General features: G+C 57.7%; 1 protein-coding gene across 5 annotated transcripts in view; it reads right to left on the bottom strand.

Annotated features, from left to right (window-relative positions):
* TNS1 (tensin 1) overlaps window positions 1-20,387 on the bottom strand; it is a 53,491-nt gene that overhangs the window by 26,482 nt on the left and 6,622 nt on the right. For 3 of the 5 annotated variants that reach the window (XM_027879580.1, XM_027879589.1, XM_027879597.1), the window contains exons 1-14: window positions 19,105-19,141; window positions 16,883-16,924; window positions 14,062-14,111; window positions 13,578-13,749; window positions 13,176-13,226; window positions 12,535-12,657; window positions 12,162-12,226; window positions 11,966-12,049; window positions 11,732-11,844; window positions 11,078-11,138; window positions 9,801-9,876; window positions 9,540-9,669; window positions 9,116-9,181; window positions 8,404-8,565 (exon numbers count right to left, since the gene is read on the bottom strand). In XM_027879580.1, coding sequence (XP_027735381.1) covers window positions 8,404-8,565; window positions 9,116-9,181; window positions 9,540-9,669; window positions 9,801-9,876; window positions 11,078-11,138; window positions 11,732-11,844; window positions 11,966-12,049; window positions 12,162-12,226; window positions 12,535-12,657; window positions 13,176-13,226; window positions 13,578-13,745 — 1,099 coding nt within the window. In that variant the 5' untranslated portion in view covers window positions 13,746-13,749; window positions 14,062-14,111; window positions 16,883-16,924; window positions 19,105-19,141. Of the gene's footprint in view, window positions 1-8,403; window positions 8,566-9,115; window positions 9,182-9,539; window positions 9,670-9,800; window positions 9,877-11,077; window positions 11,139-11,731; window positions 11,845-11,965; window positions 12,050-12,161; window positions 12,227-12,534; window positions 12,658-13,175; window positions 13,227-13,577; window positions 13,750-14,061; window positions 14,112-16,882; window positions 16,925-19,104; window positions 19,144-20,387 lie in introns of those variants that run through there. The other 2 variants (XM_027879618.1, XM_027879607.1) reach the window with 2 other exon arrangements.

Here is a 20,387-nt window from a genome sequence, read left to right as displayed (position 1 = left end):
TTAACGACCAGCATCGCCGTCTCCTCGGCACCCTTCACAATCCCATGGGCGCCACCATGCAGAGACATCGGAGCCAGATCCCCCCAACCCCATACCCCCACAGCCCCCCAGTTCGCACGCAAGCACCACCTGCTCCACTGGGATTCACCAAATATCCCCTGCTCTGTTTCCAGGCATCATTCCCAGCAAGTCCTCTCCATGGCTGGCAAGGGGTGGTGCTCCCCACACAGTCAGCCATCACTGCTCAACAGGACTCAGCCAGCCCCAAAGGGCCATGTGGCACCAGGGAGGTGAACAGGGAGGGTGTAGGAGATGCACCACGGGTTGTAGGAGGACAGGCGGAGGCAGTCAAGATCTGGCCTCATAGCTCTTTCTATCTCCAGCTGGATGGATGTACTCAGCCCACGGGTGAAGGACAGATGAAACACAGACCCACGTTCCCTCTCCCTGCCCACTCTCCTCCCAAATCATGCATGGATCCAGCCAGCCAGACATCCTTGACATTTTCTTCCCTGGCTACAGACAGGCTCCCGTACTTTTTGTTCTTCCCTTTCCTCTCTCAGGCCAGGTCGATCTGCCCCAAAGCTCCCACACAGGCAGCACCTCTGCCCAACCCTGAACATGCAGCATCTGCTCCTGGGGAGGCCCTGGCGCCATAAATTAAGTCCAGTGTGGGCAGTCGGCTCTGCAGCCCCAAAGTCTTGGGGGCAGGCAGGGCATGGCAGCATCACCACCAGCAATCCTGCACTCCAGTTCTGAGCCCCCCAGCTCCCATCTGGGGGCAGCATCAATATCACAACTGGCTGCACCTTTTAAACCTTTCTAAGTGGGGCAGACAGATTTCGGGGACAGAAGGGGATCTCGGCCACTGAGAGCAATGGGGATGGTCCCCAAGCCCCCCCAGAGGTGTGTGTCCCCCCCCCCCACCAGAGCAAGCACAGCACCAACCAGGCTGTAGACTCTTGTTTTTCCAGCTCCCTGTCGAGGTTTCCTGGAAGGTCCCGCGAGCAGTGTTAAACACTTTCTTTTGGAGGAAAAAATGACTCTTCCCTGGCAGGGGGCCAGGCAGCTGACTCAGGGACGGAAGACGGCCCTAACACGATAGTGTGAAATCAGAGCAGTCCTATCTGCAAGCAAAACACTTCCGAGCCGGGACAGCTTAACCAGTCCCACGCTGCACCCGCACTCCAGCAGCTCCCACACCACCAATCCCCCTCACCACAAAGGAGAGGGGGGCAATAACACCGAGTTCAAGTCCTACCAAGTCACAGCCCCCTCCCTGTCGCTGATTTTCCACTCCTGAATCTCTACTGGCAGTATCCCAAGGAGGCAGCTGAGCCCCAGAGCCTCCCCTTGGCTTGAGGATGTCCCAGGACCAAGCAGCGAGCTCTTCTTTGAGCAGTCGGTGCAGGAAAGGATGAGACTTTCTCCTGGAGACTCAGAGCTCCTTCATACAGCCAGTATAGCCAAGAACTGGTAGCATTTGACTCCACACCACCACCCATTCTGGGGAAAAGGGGGAGAGAGGGAGGGAAACCCTCCCCACGGAGGGAGAAAGGAAAAAGCAGCACATCCAGGGGCAGTGTAAACGCTGGACAGGCTGACATTGCTTGGAGATGGGGAAAAAGGCACAGCCCTCCCGTCTGATGGCAGCAATGGATGCTGGCTGGTCTTAGGAAACAGGGCAAAAGCCAGGGTGGGGGCTGGGATAAATAGGGCAGAGGAATAGAAAGGAAAAGGGAACAAATAAATAAAAATGAAAGCACATGGTACCAAGGGAGAAAATAGATGGCAAAGGCTTTAATTACACTTTGGGCTGTGCACTGCCCCATGGCCACTGAGAGCCACTGAGAGCTGGGAGAAATATCTCCAAGAGGGGTCAGGATGGGGCACAGTGAAGTTCACGGCAAAGCCACAAAGTCTTAAGTGCCCTGTCCCACCTTCCCCAGACCCTTTGGCCAAGCAGGAACATGGGGGGTCTGGTGGCTGCCCCCCCACCAAGAGAAGTACCAGAGTAGCAAGCAAGGAAGGGGCTGTGACACCTCCACCATCAGCCAAGCCCTTATCCTGTGGTTGCTCTGCCCCACACTTGACTGCTCATCCTGTCCTCAACCCCACTTACCCCCTGGGCTCTGATGCCATGAGACAATTCCTGCTACTCACCACCACTCCCAGGCCCCCTCCACCACCCTCAGGCCACACTATCGCTCATATGACTATCTATTGCTTGTCACCTGAGAAGCTGAATAAAATAAAGAAAAAGGCATGAGGGGACAGACTGCTTTAGCCAAAGCAGCCATCCTCAAAGCAGTAGGTTCCCAGGACCCCATTTGCCAAGTGTCTGCAGCTACCAGCAAGGTCAGATTTCATCCTGAAGGTCGGAGCAGCTCCAGCCTGGCAGGCTGTGCCATCTCATCATGGGTTGGGTTTGCCCTGGGCTCAGCCCCAGACACAGCTCTGCTCCGGCTCTATCTGCTTTGACTGTAAGGAGGCAGCTGGGGGAAGAGCTGAGACCAGCCTGGTCCCAGCCTTGCTGCCAGGCTCACCGTCCCAGCAGGGCACTCTGTCCTCTCCCTGTCCAGCACCCGGCAAAAACACTTGTCCAGGGCAAGCATGACAATATGAAGGGGGTCAGCTCACATCCCCAAAATCCCAGCCATCTGCCTCACACACCATGGGGTGCACCATACAGAAATGTGCACCAGCACAAATCCTGTCCAGGTTTCTGCAGCGGTGCAGAAGATAATGTTGAGGCACCACCGTGCCTTGTCCTGCCCCCAGCAACATCCCACCTGTTGCCTTCAGTCCCCGCCACCCAGAGCCCTGATCCCACTGCATCTCTGGAGCATCAGCCCACAAGAAAGATCCTAGGGTCCCGAGACCCTTTGTAGGATGAAGGGTGTGAGTTAAATCCCACAGAGAAGAGCTTAGACTCAACTCTGTTTTCATCCTGTGTCCAGATATGACGGCAACGAGCAACCACTATCCCTGAGCCATTGGGTCTCCACAGCCACGAATTCCCCACCCAGCCCCCAGCCTAAAGAAAAGAAAAGTCAGGACTTACCAAAAGGGACAGGGAAGAAAGGATCACAGGCGAAGGGAAGGAGCAGGCAGCAAAATCCCTTTCCTTCACCCCTTCCAGCACCAGAGCCTTCCAGGGGCACCTGGTGTGGTGGCAGCTCGAACGGCGTCCACAGACGGCTCCGTGCGTCCGTCCAGGACAGGAGCCGACGGCCCGGAGCTGGCTTGGGTTGGCGTTTGTCCCTTTGGCTTTGCCTTCCCTCTCGCGGAGGGAGCTATTCCCTTCCCAGCGCTGTGTCCCGCGGGGCCACGAGAGGGGCACCGCGACGGCGGCGAGGTGTCGGAAGGAGTAGGATATGGGGAACCCCAGGACACGGGGAGCTGGAGGGGAGGATGGAGGAGCCGAAGGTGGCAGAGGCAGGAGATGGGCTGGAAGTAAGGAGGTGCGGCTGTGCTCTCCTCCGCGCCAGACCACACAGGGACCACAGGGAGGAGCGGGAGGGGAAGGGGAGAGGCGCGTAGAGGGCGGCGGGGCCGCCCAAGCCCCAGCCCCAGCCCAAGTTAACCTCAGTGAGGTGCGGAGAGGGTGGGAGCCATAGAGGGAGGACAGCCAGACAGACAGCTTCCAGCTATGAATATTAACTACTTCCTCCACGGGCAGGGCTCCGCCACGTTAACTGTTTCCTAGGCAGGACGGACAGCCGGACATCTGGACAGCCTACTCGCCTCCCACCGGCCGCTGAGCATCACCCCGCTGGATGACCCCCTCATTTGAGACACCCATCCCTGCATGCCTCCTGCGCCCACACATCACACCTGTCCCCAGAAAGATGCGACCTATTGGGGGTGAGGATGTCCTTCCAGGCCACACGGGACGCTGAAACCCAGACGAGTCTGCGAATCCAAATGCCCTGCTGGAGACTTAAGTTTCTCCATCTTAAAAAGCAGCCGAAGAGGGGTGGAAAGCAGCCATGGGCAGTCGACCCTGCCGACCCGTCTTCACAACCCCCTTGCCTGCCCTGCCAGCACCACGGGCACAGCATGGATGTGCCAGCACTGTTTGCAGGATTCGTGTGCTGCCCTGTCCCACAGCAGGAGGTATGGCATGGATCCCATCTACCCCAGAGCTGTCTGAGACCACACTCCTCCATCCCAGGCAAAATCCATGCTGGGATGGTACTGACAATTCGCTGCTCCAGGTGACAGCAAGCCCACCCCCATGTCTGGGCCCCTGCCTGAACCCATGCTCAGGACTCCACTCCTGAGTTCTTCCAACGTACTCAGCAAAACGCGAGGCTCCTTGCACTCTAATCCCTCGAATCATGCGTTTCCCATAGCCCCATGGATGACGACAGGGGATGAGAGCAGTGTTTCCAGCCGGCCCCCTGACTCACAGCCCTATTTGCTCCCAGATAGTAGCACATGCCAAGCCAGCATCCTTCCAGAACTTCCAAAGTTTGCTTGCTTCTCTGCCTTATTTTTTGTCTCAGCTGTGTGGCTGTGGCAGGGCAGATACGGAGCTCCCCACTCCTGCCTGGGGACAGCCCCAGCTCTACACATACACACCGCTGCAAGTTTTGACTTCAAGTACAGTTTAAAGGGGGAAAAGAAAGGGTTGAGCTTCCTTCCACCAGCTGGTTTCTCTCTCCCTGCATCCCAGCCCTGCCTGGTTCCCAGTCCCAGCAGCAACAAACCTTACCCACCCCCATACACATCACAACACCAGATACCAGGTCAGAGGACAGATCTTACCCTGGGAATAGCCACACTCCAGCTAAAATGTCTAGCCAAGCCTGTAGATGCTCCAGCATTTCTCCCATGGGGAATAACCAGAAGCAAGGGGGACACTCCCTATGGATCCCCTTCAAGCCCAGTCAGGTCCCCACTGCCCCACTAAACACTTGCCCCAACAAGCCCTTACCTTGCTGCTGACAGAGCAGAGAGCAGCAGAGAGGGGCAGAATGAGGAGGGGGAATCAGATTCCTTCAGCTTTAGTCAGCTGGTGAAGGCAAGAAGAGTGCCAGTGACCCCTGTCCCCATCAAGCCTGGCCAGGGGACAGATCCAGCTGCGGGGGGAGAGCAGCAGCCTGCCAGCAGCTCCAACAGTGGATTCAACAGCTCTGGCCTGGCCCATTTGGCTCTCTGCCTCTGCACTGCCTGGTTTGCCCTCCTGGGCAGCCTCAGCCCCTGATAAGGGGGGCAGGATTTGACCCCGCTAGGGAAGATGTACCCCATGAGATGCCCAACCCATGGGTGACCAACAAATGTCAGCGACCCCATCAAGGGACTTTCTGCCCCAAAGAAAGATGCAGGATCAGCATCCAGCTCAATCTGTGGGGCTCTGGGACTCCCTGACCTTTGCCACATGGGGTTCAGGGTCTGCTGTGACCTCCCCTCACTGGACTGGTGAGATGCTCATCCCAGTCCCCATCCCGGCCAGCCCTGCCCTGTGAGTGGGGATGAGCTGCAGGAGAGTTCTATGCCAGAACCATGACTCAGGTGGGGATTTAGCAAATCTCTTGCAGATGTTGGATTTGGCCAGGCCCCAGCCACCCTCTTTCAGCCCCAGTAAAAAGGGGGCAGGCAGGGCCAGCCCAGAGTGGGTCCAAGGGCCAGTCGTTATAGGGAGCTGCTGGGTTAGGGACACACGCCCAGCCCTGTTGCATTTTCTCACTCCAACCCAGGGTGGCAGAGCTTGGAGTCCCCCTGCAACAGTCACACATCCAGACCTCGGGGACAACCCCTCCGCTGACTCTACGCCAGCCCCAGCACCCTATTCTCCATCAGCATTGGTTTTCTCAGCAAAACCAAGCCAGGCCATAAATATTCTCCATCCAGATTTGCCCACCTGCATCTGCAGTACACCAAAAATTTCTCTGCATTAATCCTCCAACAAGCTGCAAACCAGCAGTGACACATCCAGCCGCCAATCTCCTCTTGCCTTTGCCTTCCTGGACCCAGCCTGACACCCCAAAGAAAGTCACCACACTGCTGGCAACCACAAAAACAGCCAGAGGAAGAAGCACACCATCACCTCCCTTCAGCCGTCAAACATCCTCTCAGCCAACTAATGGCTATGGGCACCGCAGCGGGAATCTGCCATGGAGCCACCACTGCCCCCAAAGCCTCTTTGAGGAAAAGGAAGGAGGGCAGGCAGAGCCCTATGGACATGGATGATGGGCAGACGGATAGGCTGTGGGGGTATCCCAGCACACCCCACTCTCCCTAAGGACTGTAGGGCAGCCCAAGCCTGGTGGGCAGCAGAGACCCTGCCTGGGTAAAGCGAGAGGGTAAGTCCACTGGTAGGGCCAGCCTGTGCTGTGGGGGTGACTGAGAGAGAGACCCCGCCTGTTGAACCCATTTGGGTCCCTTCAGCCAGAGAGCAAGATGTGGGGATTCAGACCCCCCTCTCACAACCCCTGCTCTGGAAGACCTTGGTCAGCTGACAACCTTGCTGCAACTCAGCTTCCCCCTCCCCAAGTCCCCGTGGATAAGCACAGCAGAGGCAAGGAGAACACCAGGACAGGCACCATCCCCAGTCACCCAGAAACCCTCTAGCTTTGGGATCCCACAGGACCATCCCACCCTGTCAGGCACCCCCAGCCCATATGGATGTCCCATGCTGAGACAAAGCTGCTGGAGAAAGGGCATCCCCCTCCACCAAGCACAGCTGTGACCAGCAGAGACGCTGGCGGGGGGACCCACCGTTTGGCAGGCGATGCCGATCCCGTTGGCCTGGGCTGCGGCGACAGTCTGTGGGGAGCCTTCACCGAGTGGCAGGACGGGCAGTGGCAGGGACAAGGAGCTGCGGCTGATCCCAGCCCAGTGTGGGTCCCGGTGCCAACCTCACCCCCCTCCGCCCCCGGACACCACTCGCTCACGCCTGGTGGTGCCAAAAATGTGGCGTGCAATTCCCTGACCAAATAAGGAAAGAACAACCATAAACAGGGACCCCCCTTGCACAGCCAGGCACCAGGGTCCCTAACCCCGCTTGGGACAGGCTGGATAAAAGTGCCGACAGAGAGGAAGGAAGATGAGAGCCCCCTGAGCCCACACTGACTCTCCCCTGCTGCTCAAGGTGCCCCATGGGGCAGCCCGGGAGAGACCCCTATAGATGGGCTTCTCGCAGCTGTTTTGCTGGCATGGGTTGGAAGGCAGCCGCCGGCCTCTGGCTTCACCCTTTGACAGTCCCGGCTCATCTCCAAACTGGGGCAGTGTTTACAAATCCAAGGTGCCCTCATTCCCTATCACCACCCTCCTGCAGGGAGGACAGCCCCATCAGTGCACAGAGATACGTCTGCAGCCCTGACACCTGCTGAGACCCCCAAGAGGGGATGGAGAGAAGCCCTGGGGTACTTCTGCAGCCAGAACCCCCATGAGAGGACAGAGGTGAGTGCTGGAGTAGCCCTTCAAGGGCCTGGGAGTGCAGAAGCTCTGCCCAGGGGGCCAGAGGAGAACACATGCAATGAGGTACTCAGGCCTCTTCAGGCAGGAGGGGGCTGCCAGGCAGTCTTGCCAGCTTGGGGCCCAAGCTACAGCTTCCCAGATCCCCACCACATAGTTGAGCCTGGACATCACGAGTTGCCTGTTTACTGCCCGGTGCCAAGGCAAGTGCCTGTGCTAGCTCTGCACTGTTGCCTCAGGTACGGACCCACAACAATACCAGAGACACTCTCACCTGCCTCAGGCATCCAGAGCCCCCACCCTGCGCTGTGAGCATGGCCACCCACAGCTCCCACTCAAAGCAGCCGCTGACCTTCAGGGACGGCAGCTGTCCCTGCTCCAGGGACGCCTCTCCAGACTGGGCCAGGAAAACCCAGGCATCTGCTCGGTCACAGGCAGCCTTGCTGCCGGGACAGGGTCCACCACCCTTGGACATACAAGTCCTGCCCATTCCTGCCAAGTGGGTGAGGGCAGTCGACTTGCTGCAGCCAAATAGGTGCTCAAGGGGCTCCTCCCAGCCCCGAGAGATGCTGCATATCCTTCAAGGCCAGTGAGACATTCTCATCCCCTAGGGATAACTAAGGCACAGCTACGTCCTGCCACATTTGTGGCATAAGAAAGGAGTTGGGATACCTAACTGTCCCCCCACAAAGTCCTGCAGACCTAGGGTTTGGGTTGCTCTGGGGCATAAACCAGGGATGGACTCTGCTCACGCAAACAGGACTTTGAGAGTGAAAGCACTGGAACAAGAGCGTAAGCTCTCTGGCACTGAAGCAGGAATCGAAGTCCACAAGATCTTCCTCTCCCATCCCACAGCCACACTCCTCTCAGCAGCAGCCATCTGCCCTCAGCTCTGCTGCCCATTGGTGTCCCCTTTCCTGGGGTGAGGGAGAGTCCCACAGGGACACTTTGGCCATTGAGCACCCTGTGAGCCCTAACCTTTCTCCAGGTGCTTGCTGGGCAGGGGTGGCTCAGTCCAGGCCCCCTCTGCGCTGTCCTCACGCTGGATGTTGAAGTTCTCGTAGGAGTCCCACCGGATGAGTGGGTCAGACGTGTTGTAGTCCACGGAAACGCTGGGCCCATTCTCCAGGTGTTCCATGCCTGGGAATAGGCAGGATAATCAGTTGGGGTGATAAGAGAACCAGCGAGGGTGGGACAGGGAAAGGAGATGGAAAAAGGTTCAGGCAAGGAAAAAAGAGAAGGAGCCGTTGGATAAGGCAGGAGAGTCCTACAGGAAGGGCAGTGTTAAGGATGGGCACAGGACATACATCAAAACCCACGAACAAGGTGTACAAGACTGCCTAGGGATTTTGGGGTTGCCTAGAGACAAGCACACAGGCTGACAGTGAGTGTGCATGGGTCTGGAATTTTTGGGCAGGGAGTCCTTCATTCCCGAGCACTCCCTCTCTCTCTCCTGGGCCAGCAAGTGCTTTGGAGAGCAGCCTCTCGGGGAAACGAGAGTGAGTGACAGGGCATTCATGAGTGCTCCTAGATCAGCCTCACTGCCTGGACCCCTCATCCTACCCTGGTGACAAAGAGGCTGCAATGGGGCAGGAGGAGGTTGCAAGGGAGATAGCAGGGGATATAGCTAAGGAGGGGGAAAGTAGACAGCATCCAGCTCCAAAACCCCAAGGCATTGAGTCAGTCATACCTTGGATCTTCTCAGGGCCATAGGAGAACACAAACTCCACCTTCCCATACTCAGGGAAGCGGTCATCTGTCAGGGAGAGAGCAAAGGGACCATCTCCATCTATACTTCCAGTAGCACCCACACAGTCACCCCAAACATGCCCACAGTCCAGCTTAGGGCTAGGAGCTGGCAGGGATATCCCTCCATGGGGCATCTCAGCCCCCAGAACACCCCCAAGACAGCCCCTCTGCATCGGTACTGGTTTGGGCAGCAAAAGGGATGATGCTGCCAGCAGTCCACACGCAGCACCACACCCTGCAGATGGAGCAGGGGTGCCCTGCTTGGGCCCATCTGGGATGGGTGCCCAGATGCCCCGCGATGAGACCAGAGTTACAGGGGCAGGAGGATGAGGGAGTCTGGAGCAGGGAGGTGCTGAGGCAGTTACCTCTGAAGGCCTCATCCAGGTCCTCCTTGCCAAAGACGACGTCAAGGTCATGCACAGCGCACGTGTGGAACTGCACACGGAAAATCACATCACGGGTAGGGCTGCGAAACTTCTTGTGGTAGCACTTCAGCTGCAGAGGAGAGTGGGGATGGGCCATCAGGATAAGCCCCCAGAGCTTGGCAAAGGGGGATTTGGGGATCCCGACGCAAGCCAACCACCCTGGCTGCTTTCTACATGGGGAGCAGAGCTGAAGATCCTTACCAAGATATCACCTTTGAGCAGCAAGCCGGGCTCAATGGTGATGCAGATGCCTGTCTGGCTGTCTCCTTGCACGTTGCTGCAGAGAGGGATGGTGGGAGGATGTGAGCTGTGGTGCAGAGACCTCCAAGAGCTCCCAGCACCACTTCAACCAGCCCTTCTACCCAAATCCAGCCAGGAGAGGTGCAAAGCATAGAGCTGGCCCCCACAGTGACAGAGGAGGGTCCTGTACCCCAAGGGGCACCCATTCCCAGGCGAAGGAGGACAGGAAGGGGAAACTGAGGCACAGCTCAGCAAGGGTGGGAAAAATGCTGGGTGTGAGGGTTTGACCAGGGTCCAAGTGCTGAGACTGGGCTATCAGCCATCCATCCAGCTCCCATAGTCAAGCAGAGCATTGGACATAGAGGGATAAATCTCAGGGAAGACTCTCCTCCCTGCCCTGATGGAAGCCCTCCCCTCCCCGGTGTACCACCAAGGGGTTGCCTCTGGGTGGTGGCGTCAGCAGTCATAGACAAAGGAAGAAGGGAGTTGGATTTCACAGGCAAGATAAACCTGGAGTTTATTACAGGCATCCCATAAACAGTCTATTAAAAGCTGAAAGGCGAGACTGGGATGGCAGTAAATCTCAGCTAACGGGGACTGCAGGGAAGGGAGATCCTGGTCCAAGGGGTTAAGATGGTAATACCCCAGAGGTGAGGTGCTCTGCTCCCTCCAGGAAGGCCAGGAGCCAGGGGTCCCAGACTGGGATGTGATGCTGGCAGAGCATCTGGGAGGCTGGAGAAACTGACTCCTGCTTTGGCTTCGCCAGTGCCTGCTCCCAGGAGCAGTGTCAGAAAAGAATTGCGGGGAGATTAAAACAAGAGGAAAATATTTTTTTGGAGAAAGAAAGGGGGCTTTTAGGACTAATCCAAGCAGGAGGAGCAGTTCTATGGGCAGGGAGAGAAGAAATGCCTTCATCTCCCAGGGAGGTGTCCCCATTTCTGTCGCCATTCCCTCCAGGGACACCCAGCCCCAGGCTCTGCACAGCCCCAGGCTCCCTCTGCTGATACACAGAGTCACTACAGCCCTCCCAGCAGAAGGGCCCAGTAAGGCCCAGCATAGCCAGCTACCACCTCCAAAGAAAAGGACGCCCCTTTTTTTCAGTTCCCAGGACACCAAACGGACTAAGTGCAGAGCACCAGACTGCAGGGGACTTGGCCTTCACCCCCTCCATCTTCCCCTGCTTGTCGTGCCCCCCACGCTGGGGAGGAGAAAAGCCCCCACAGCAAGGAGATAGTTACTAGATCCCCGATGTGTAGACGGGCTGCATGGCCTGGTAGATTTTCAGGAAGGGCCGACAACCTGGAAGACATCAAGGCGGGAAGAAAAGGCACACTGCTGTTAGGCAGCTGGGCGGAGGGGCCAGGGCAGGGATTAGTCACGGGGGAGAAATCCAAACAGGGAGGGAGCCAAGGCAAACAGCCGCTCCCCATCCCAACCAACCCACACCAACCACTGGCAATATCTGAGATGGGCAGAAAGGGATGCTCTGGATGAGCTGGGAAAGGGGAAAGCCCCTGCAGCCCAGTTTGGGTCCAGTAGGACCTGGAGCAAGTGCTTGGCTGGGGATAGAGGCAGGATGATGATCTGAGTGAAGTACTGGCACCAGGCAGGGTACTGAACGCCAAACCCCATCTCCATTTGGTGCCATCCTCCCAAAAGCTGGAAGAAAAGCACTGTCACCCCACACCTCAGGTTAGTGCCCAGCTTGGGGAGGGCACCCCCAAGGGCAGAGCAGCACCTGCCAATAGGAGTGAACAGTCTCTGAAAGTGAAATTCAAATTGCCAAGGAAATAATGAGGAAAATACTGCCCGTAGAGACAAGCCTGGCCATGCAGTGTGGGGTGGGGGGATAGGGGGGAATGAGGCTGGGGGGAGGAGTCAGGGGCACCTACCGCCTTTTGACTCAAAGTTGGGGATGCCGTGCATGATGACGTGGTGGAGGAAGAGAGGCTTGTTGTTCATCTTGATGCTGCCAGAGAGGAGCCCACTGAAGTAATGGATGTACCTGAAAGACAGACAGGCAGCTCGAGAGCAGGACCCACAAAGAGCATCCACCTTGGACCCCGCATCCAACCACTCTGGCTCTGGGGACAAAACCCAGCCTGCAAAGGCTGACCAGAACCCACCTCTTTTGGGATGGCTGTCCCACTGGCACCACCTTGTCCTCATAGAAGCGCTTCATGGCAAACCTGTCCAGAGCCTGGTCAGCACTGTGGGGCAGATGAGGTTGAAGGAAAGTACTGGCACCAGCACCCCAGCACCCCTGGGGTGGAGGTCAGCAGTGGGCCCCAAGGCCACCCCAGGATCGCATGTCCCTCTCACCTGGCTGAGATGTTGCTGTAGTGCATGTAGGCAGCCACCACCACCCCCAGCCGGCCACGGTTCCCCTGCAGGTGCACAGCAGAAGGGGTGTCGTGGGGACAGCAGTGCCCACAAGTGCCCGGGCACAGCTGTCCCTCGCTGAGGCAGGCACACACTGGTCCCTTATATGAACATGCCAGCACGCATACCCTCCGACCCTTATTAGAAACACACCAATCTACGCAAATGTGCTGACACCTACCCACACACCAAGCTACCAACCACCACCTTCCCTGCATCCTTCGGTCCCTGAGGCCGCTCAGCCCCATCCCTGTAACCCTGCAGACCCCCAGCACCCCCATCACTGCATACCCCGGGGAAGGGTCCAGCCCACCTTGTTGTGCAGCACCACCACGTTGTGTGCTGCCGCATTGAGCCACGTGTCCATGGCTTTGCAAATGCTGCAGATCTTCTCCAGTGCTGGGGTGTGCATGTCAGGCCACCCAAAATCCAGCACCTGAGCAGAGGGAACAGCCAGGGGTCACATCCACACACACTCACTGCAGAGTCCCCAGCCTGGCCGTGTGCAAAGCCCAGGGCATGTACCCAGGGTGGGCACCACTGTGTTGCTCTGATGTGCCCCTCCCACCCCCAACCCTGCACCCCACTGCCCAGACCCCTGTCCCAGGGAGGCCATCTGGATCTCAGGCCCCTCACCCCTGGTCACTTGGCTCAGCTGCTCAGGGCTCCCCCCTGGCCACAGGGATAGGGACAATGCCTTAGGGAGGTCTCCAAGAGATCCCAAACAGCTAGATTTGAGCTGGGAATGGGGAATGGGGAAGGCAATGGGAATCAGGCTGAGATACCACAAATTTAGTGGGAACTCTCAGTGCTTTTGTCAAGGCTTTTCCCAGCTGGGAGGAATAGAGAAGGTGGCTGTTCCTACCCCAGACATCTCATGGCAGGGGGCTGGTCCTGTAAACAGCCCTGCCCTGAGGCCCAAGATTCCCGCTGCTTCCTACAGCTGTGACCCACCTTGGGGTGAAGTTTGTTGACATCACGTCTCCGTTCAGATAGGTTGAAAAGCTTCAGGGAAGAGGAAAAATAGAGTGAGAGGACATCTTCCTACATCGCTGCTACCTCTCACACCTTCCTTACCCAAAAGCCTCCCCAAATCCTGCCATTAGAGGTTTCTCCAGATACATTAGCCTGAGTAACACCTTGCCACAGGGAGACACGATGATCAAAAACTCCCAGGATGAGTTTCAGTGAAGGAAAAAAATCTATCCACCTTAGTGCAAAGACTCTCCCCTCACCAGAGCCAAGCCCAGACAGAGACAAGGATGCAGTACCCACCCCCTGCAAGCACCCTATCCCTAGGCTCTGAGCACCTCAGCCCCTTCCCCAGCCAGACAGGGATGCAGCTGTGCCCCTCACCACATAGTTGTTCCCATGCTTGGACTTCAGCATGTGGGCCACTTCACGGAGGTTGTTGCAGTAACTCTGCTCCTCGGCCACACTGGGGTAGGAGACGGCAATGATCCGCTCTGTGATGTACACCAGGTCCAGCTCACAGCTGCTCTCCATGGCCGTAGTCAGGCTCATGCTCCTGGGCAAGGGAGGGGACTGCTGTCAAGGCATGGTATGGGGAGGGGACACACTGACCCTTCCCCACCCTGCAGGATGGGCTGGGACATATGGGGACACAGCAGCAGAGCTGCCTGCAACCTTTCCCCTGCTCCCAGTCCCACTGCGGTGTCTAGGTGACCCAAGTTAAGGATGGTGGATCATAACCCCCATATCTTCTCCTCTGGGAGCATCTCCCAGGTGCAGCACATCTGGAGAAGCAAAATGTTGGCAGAGAGGGGGAGGTTCGTGCAATGTAGAGATGGTCACCAGAAAGAGAAATTGAGGCATCTACCTGGATGTTTTGCAGCGTGACTGCGCACTCCTGGGGGATTTTGTGGCATCCTAAAGAACCAGAGAGGAAAAGCAAGTTATTGCCGTGAGCCAGTCACAGATAGCACTGGAGTCCTGCTAGGGTTGGGTGTGATGGTGCTGCCAACACATCCCACAACCAACACACTGCACTGCACATGGTAACATCCCCAAAATACCTCCAAATATCACCCACCAAGCATCCCAGTGGTAGAAACACCTTGACACCATCACTGTCCCCCCTTATCCTACAAGCAAAACCCAACTCTCACAACACCAACAGCTGGGACCAGCCACCAAGGGCACTGTGGAACTGGTGCCTTGGCAAAGGGTCTCAGAGGACCTTTTGGAAGGATGTTGAGCAGGTAGACACAGCCTAAGGCATATCACAAATCCCTCTTATGTCTGTTAGGCTGCGTACGCACACCTGGTGGGACAGAGCTGCTTTGGTCCTACCCAGAGCAGAGGCAGGTTCGCTGCCCAAGCAACATCGAGGAGCCAGCCAGGCACAGCAGTTTGCTTTGGCCCCGGCTCTCCCGAGCCAAACGCCTGGAGGAAATGTTTGAGCTCTCAGAGCAGGAAACTTCTATTTATGCGTGTTCTCCGGCCTCGAGAATTTCATCTGCAGCCGGCTTGCTCAGTGACTTTGTGACCTCAGCCGAAAAACAAAGCAGGGTTTCCAAAAAAAACTGCTAGGGAAAAACACACTCGCAGCTCATTAGTTTTAGTATCTCCAGCTAATAAGCAGGAGTCATTTAAAGACTAATCTCGGGCAGGCAACATGTCCCAAGCACCTGGAAGGATCAGAAATAAGAGATGCATTCTGCGGCTGGTTCCCAGGATGCCCCTTCTGTCCATGAAGCTGCAGGACCTGCTGTCACTCTCCTCGGGGCTGCAGCATCCCACAACCAGTACATCAAAGGGAAGTGGGAAAGAGGTTTCCGACACCCTTCGCCTGCCATCTCCCATCCAGGGCAGTCCCAGAGCTGCTCCAGTGGGCAGCCAGCGTCACCCTCCACCAGCCTCGCTTGCTCCTTTCAAGGTCAGGCTGCCTGGTGGAGCAGGGCCAGGCTCAGCAGCCCCAGAGCCTGGGCACAACCATCTCCCCTCCCAGCCAAAGCCGCTTCAGAAGGCGGCAGCCCTGCCTGAGTGCCCAGGGGTGTTTGGGCAGGAATGACAATTCCCCCTCTAGGTTCTCCTCAGGGTGCCCCAAATTTTCTGCTCACCCCAGAAACACCCCAGCATTGCTGAGAGCAAATAAGGAGTTAAAATGCAGTAAAAAGAGAAGTAAAAGTTCTCCTGGGAGAGCCAGGGTGTGTGGAACAAGCCTGACCCAGAATGTGGGCTCGTCCCTGCATCACCCACCAGTGATGAGGATGACATCTCCACTGTGATCCCTGCTCTGCCCCAAACCTTTGTAAAGGAGACATCTGGGGTCCCCCACCCACACCCACCAGCCAGGAGAGCCCTGTCAGCCCACGTCACCACCCAGACACAGCAGCCTCCCAGTCCATAGCCTTGCTCAAAGGAGATCTGACAGAAGGCAACACAGACTCATTCCTCTCCCGCAGGGGTAAACTGAGGCACCAGAGAGTAAGCAAGGTGAGGACGCCAGAGCCCCTCTCCCTTCCCATACCTTGACAGCAGTAAGACCCTTGCTAATCCATTTCCATGCCGTGGCAGCTCCACTCCTGACACTCTCCAGGCCCAGGGGAGCGGGTGCTCATGGAGAGGGCCCTCCAGTGTCCCCTGCCCCATCGAGAGCCCTTGGGCCCTGCCCCGCTCCCCGAGCTCTGCCCTGCTCCCCCTGATCTAACCACAGCCACGCTGCCAGCTCTGCCGTCAGCCCCTGCACGAGGAAGAGTCAGCCTGCGATCAGCTGATAGGAGAAAGTGCTCATGTTATTAAACACTACTGCCCGTCACTGGGCTGGGAGATACTGCAAATGTCCCCTCCAGAGGAGAGACTCCAGTCAAGCCAGCATAGGCCAGTCCAGCCCAGCACAGGACAGGCTGGTCCCAGTCACACTGGGTTGAAGACCCCTCTGGCAACACCATCAAGAATATACCTCCCAAGCTAACTTGGCATGTACTCAGGCTCCTGGCAGCATCCAAAACCCACAGGTCCCTTCTGCTTGGAAAGGGTGATGAGAGGCACAAGAAAGGCTGCAAAAATACCAGAAAATTTCCCCAAAAGAGTGCAAAGCCAGCAAAGGAGGCTCCTGATTGGATTTTTCTAGCTGTGGATGCTCTTTCTCCAGCTCAGAAAAGGGCTGCAAACATGTTCTGGATAACCGAAGGGATGAAGCAAAGCCAGATCCCAGGTGAGGAAGGCTTTCACCCTCTTCCTCACGGGAACCATCGTGCCTCCATCCCTTGGGTCCGAACCCCAGTGCACAGGGAGGCCGGCGAGCTGGCTGTGGGCAAGGGCAGGGGAAGCTGACCGGATTGACTTTGGCACTGCATTTGTCTACACTGTCTTAGCAATTTCATGTCCACAGATTAAACAACAGATTCCCGGCTCCAAGACAGGAAAGCCGGCTTTGCAGCAAAAGCTCTGGCCCCCACTACGCTGGGTTCCACCACCGCCTCTCCCATCAACCCTGGGCATCTCTCTTGGCCTTTGGCATGGCCATCATCACTTTGCCTGGTAGGGAGGGAGGACTGGAGTGTCCCAGGCATATTGGGAGACCACAGGAGCATCCTAGATTGAGGGATTTTGGCTTGCAGCAATGGGACAGGCACAAGTAACCCCACCAGGAGGCCTTGAGGCAGAGATCAGCCTCCATGACTGGTTGCACTTACCAGGGTGTCTACCTGCTTGGTGATGCTCTCCCCCGGGGATGGCTGCAGGCAGGAGGAAGGGGAGAGAGAAAAAGGCAAGCGAGAGAGAAGGAGAGACTGAGAGACATGCACACAGAGCGGGGACCATGGCCAAAATTCCCCCCTGGCTATTTCTGGCCCTTCCTAGGAAGTGCTCCATAGTCCCATTTCCTTCCCTGCCCACCAATATGTCTGCTCTTCCTAAAGGCTGGGAATCCCTCAAAACCTAAGCACAGAGCTAGGGCGATACTTGTATACCAAGGATGCTGCCATCCTGCCTCCCAGCAGCCACCTCTTGCACTCAACCAGTGTTGCAGATGGGGAACACTCAGCTAAACCCTGAGCTTGCTCCATGATGGGCACCCAGTGCCCTCCACATCTCCAAGGTCTCAGATGGATCCTCCATGGTCAGACCCTACAGCCAGGAGGTAAATAATGGGCAAGCCTGGTGCAGTCCCACACCCAGCCTGGCCACTGGCCACCAGCAGGCTCACCTCCTCAAGATAAACCCGGCCCCACAGGGTCACCAAAGGACCCCGACAGGAGCAGAACCAGGGTCCGAGATGCTCAAAACAGGCAAATTTGCTGACACGCCACTGGAGTCTACAGAGAGCTCTGAAACAGGGCTGGGGACAGGAATTAACTTCCTGAGGTGGGGGAGAGCATCCGGAGCCCAAATATAGGGAGCAGAGGACAGATACCTCTGCCTGAGGATGGTGGTTGGGGTGCCTGAGGGTGGCACAGCAAAGGGACCCAGCTTGGTGGTTTTATAGGAGTCTTGGGACCAGGAAGATGGAGGGGACCCCCAAAACCAAGCTGCTCAAGCCCTGGCAGCAGGGCCAGGGCAGACATTTCCAGCCATGGGACAGGGCAAAACCCTTTTGATTTCCTCCCAAAGCCACAGTAACGGTCCCAGCTTGGAGCCAACATGTTTTTGCTGGAGATAAGTGCCCAGGGAGGTTGGCAGGGGCAGCAGGGTGCAGGCAGAGATTAAACCCGGGGCAGATAACCACTGCGGGGCCCCAGGGCAGGCAGCGTGCTCTGCTCCCACCCCATCCCCTCATTCGCTTGGACTCTTGCGCTGCTTTCATGAGCTTGCAGGGCGTCATCCCCTACACCCACCCACCTAGGGGTGAAACCCCTGCCCAGCTGTGGGGTGCCCAGCCCAGGGCCCCCTGTGAGGCACAGACACTGCAGCACTGCCAGGCTGCCGAGCCCAAGCTGAAACCCTGCCAGGGCCTCCTCTCCCCAGCGCCTGCCCCAGCAAGCCTTGGCACACTCCAGAGCAAAAAAGGAAGGGCGGCCACGCTGGCCCCAGGCTATGCCAGTCTTCCCGCTGCCACGTGCCTGCTCTGCCTGCTGCCACAGGCATGGCCAGGGCTGTGGATGGGGCAAGGGAGCTGCTTTGCTGGCAAGATGGTGCCTGGTGGGCACCACTGTGTCACACTTCCCAAACCTCTGACTTGGACATGGCCCTGCTCCAGGTGACTTCTGAGTGCCCTTGCTACTCCCAGAAGCCTGGTCGTGGCCTAGAGCAGTGTGGCAAAGGACTGTGGTTGTCTGGCCAGTGCCCCTGCACCCATCCTCCCCAGGACAGGGTGAACGGAGATGGTGCGCCCAGCTGTTTTCTCGGTGTCCAGACAGGACAGGGTGGGAAGGGCTGTGAGTCGCCCTGGCCCCAGCAGATCATTAAAGGTCCCCAGGAGGGACAAAAGAGACGGTGACAGTAACAAGAGCTGCAAATGCACAGTCTTGGGCGCCCTGAGCCAAAGGCACATCTGGTACAAACATCTCCGGGCGTGCAAGAAACCGCCCTGGCTGTGGCCAGGGAGGGAAGGCCCGCTGTACCGGGGGACCCTGGAGCCCTGGCTGGTCACGTCCCATCTGCCTGTCCCTCTCAGCAACCCTGCAAGTTCCTCTTCCCTGAAAGCTCCAACTCCAGGAGTCCCACGATGGCTGGACTGCCCCAGCTTGTGCTGCTCAGATATGGGATGACCTGCAGCCAGCAATACTGGGGGACACAGCACTGAAAGCGGGGGTGTCCTTACCGCCAGCTCAGGACTCCTTAGGTTTCGGGGGCAAAAGACTCGCATCCTGGAGCCCCCGGGTAGAGAGAAGAACCCCACACCCAGTGCAGAACAGTCCCATCTAGCATCCCCAGAGCCCTGACTGCCACTCATGGCTCACAGTAAGGTGTCACTTACCAGCTCATAGTTGACAGTGGGGGAGCAGGGGGTCACAGCCTGCAAGGAAGCAGAAGAGAGCCAGGATTAGTTCCTGCAGCCCCCTGCATAGCATGGGGCACGGGAAGGGGCTGGGCTGAAGCATTCACTCCCCACCCACTCCCCAGGGCCCACCCAAGGGAGTGACAGGGTCACCACTGCCCCATGTTCTAGGCAGGAGCCAAGGCAGCACCCCGAGGTCAAGGTTGGGCTTCCTGGGAATGGACTCAGGGCCATGGCAGAAGTGCCATTTGTCCTTGGCCAGGGAGCCAGGATAGCCCCAGCTCAGCCCGGGTGGGCACGGCGGGCACAGCACAGGGCAGACGCCTGATGCCAAGAGCAGCTCCTGGAACAAACCCCAGCCCGGCCTCGTGAGCTCCTGCAGCCGCCAGCTGAACAGCCCGGCTATTGTTACCTTAATTACCATCGGCAATTACTGACAATTAACCTCGGGTTTTGCGTGCACCCCAGTCCGCCGGGAAGCAGCAGCATGCCAGGGTGGGAGAGGCAGCGCCTCGTAGGTGCCGGGGCAGCGGGAAGAGGTGCTCCGGCCCCGTGTTGGCCCAGAGATGCCATCAGGAGTGGGAGGGTGTGATTAGGGACACTTTGACCTCTACAAACCCCACCACTGAGTCCCCAGGAGCGGTGACCCCCTATCAGCCATCCCCTGCCCCATTCCAGGATGGAGCCAAGATAGCAAACATCATCCAGGGGCTGGTCCCCCACCATGGCAGCACTACCCTGCACCCCATTCAGTCTGTCCTGCCCTGGGCCATAAAAAGAAAGATTTACCATAAGCACCCTACTTGGAGCACCGAGATCCCAGCCCATCCCAGACCCCACAGGGTGATGGTCAGTGCCTGTTCCCCTCCCCGGCTGCCAGCCTGCTCCCATCCCTTCTCGCTGTTTTCTTCAGGGGTTCCGCCTGCTCCCGCTCCCTTCCCCTGCGCATTATTATTATGATTTTATTCTAATGCAGAAACGCTTCCATAAAAGGCCCCTTTCCCTGCCCCGCGGCGCTGGCCCCGCGCCAGCCTCCCTGGAATGTTCTCCGGCAGCGAGCCGCCGCTGCTGCTGCGGACGGAGATGATGAGGGCTGTGCCGTACCTCGCACAGTGCCCCACACACTGCCGCACTCTTCCCCTCACTCTTCCCCTGGGGATGCTCAACCAAGGGCCCCCGGCCCCCACACAGTCCCAGCTCCAAGGCCAGTGATGGGGGGAGATGCACAGCTCCCCCACCATAGGAATGCTGGTCCCACAGCC

Source organism: Empidonax traillii, unplaced genomic scaffold (assembly GCF_003031625.1).
Source record: "Empidonax traillii isolate 1590-97213 ecotype Southwest subspecies unplaced genomic scaffold, ASM303162v1 scaffold5:size3517227, whole genome shotgun sequence".
NCBI classification, from domain to species: Eukaryota; Metazoa; Chordata; class Aves; order Passeriformes; family Tyrannidae; genus Empidonax; species Empidonax traillii.
The sequence above is the reverse complement of the archived record's forward strand: the minus strand, read 5'-3'. Positions and strand labels throughout refer to the sequence as shown.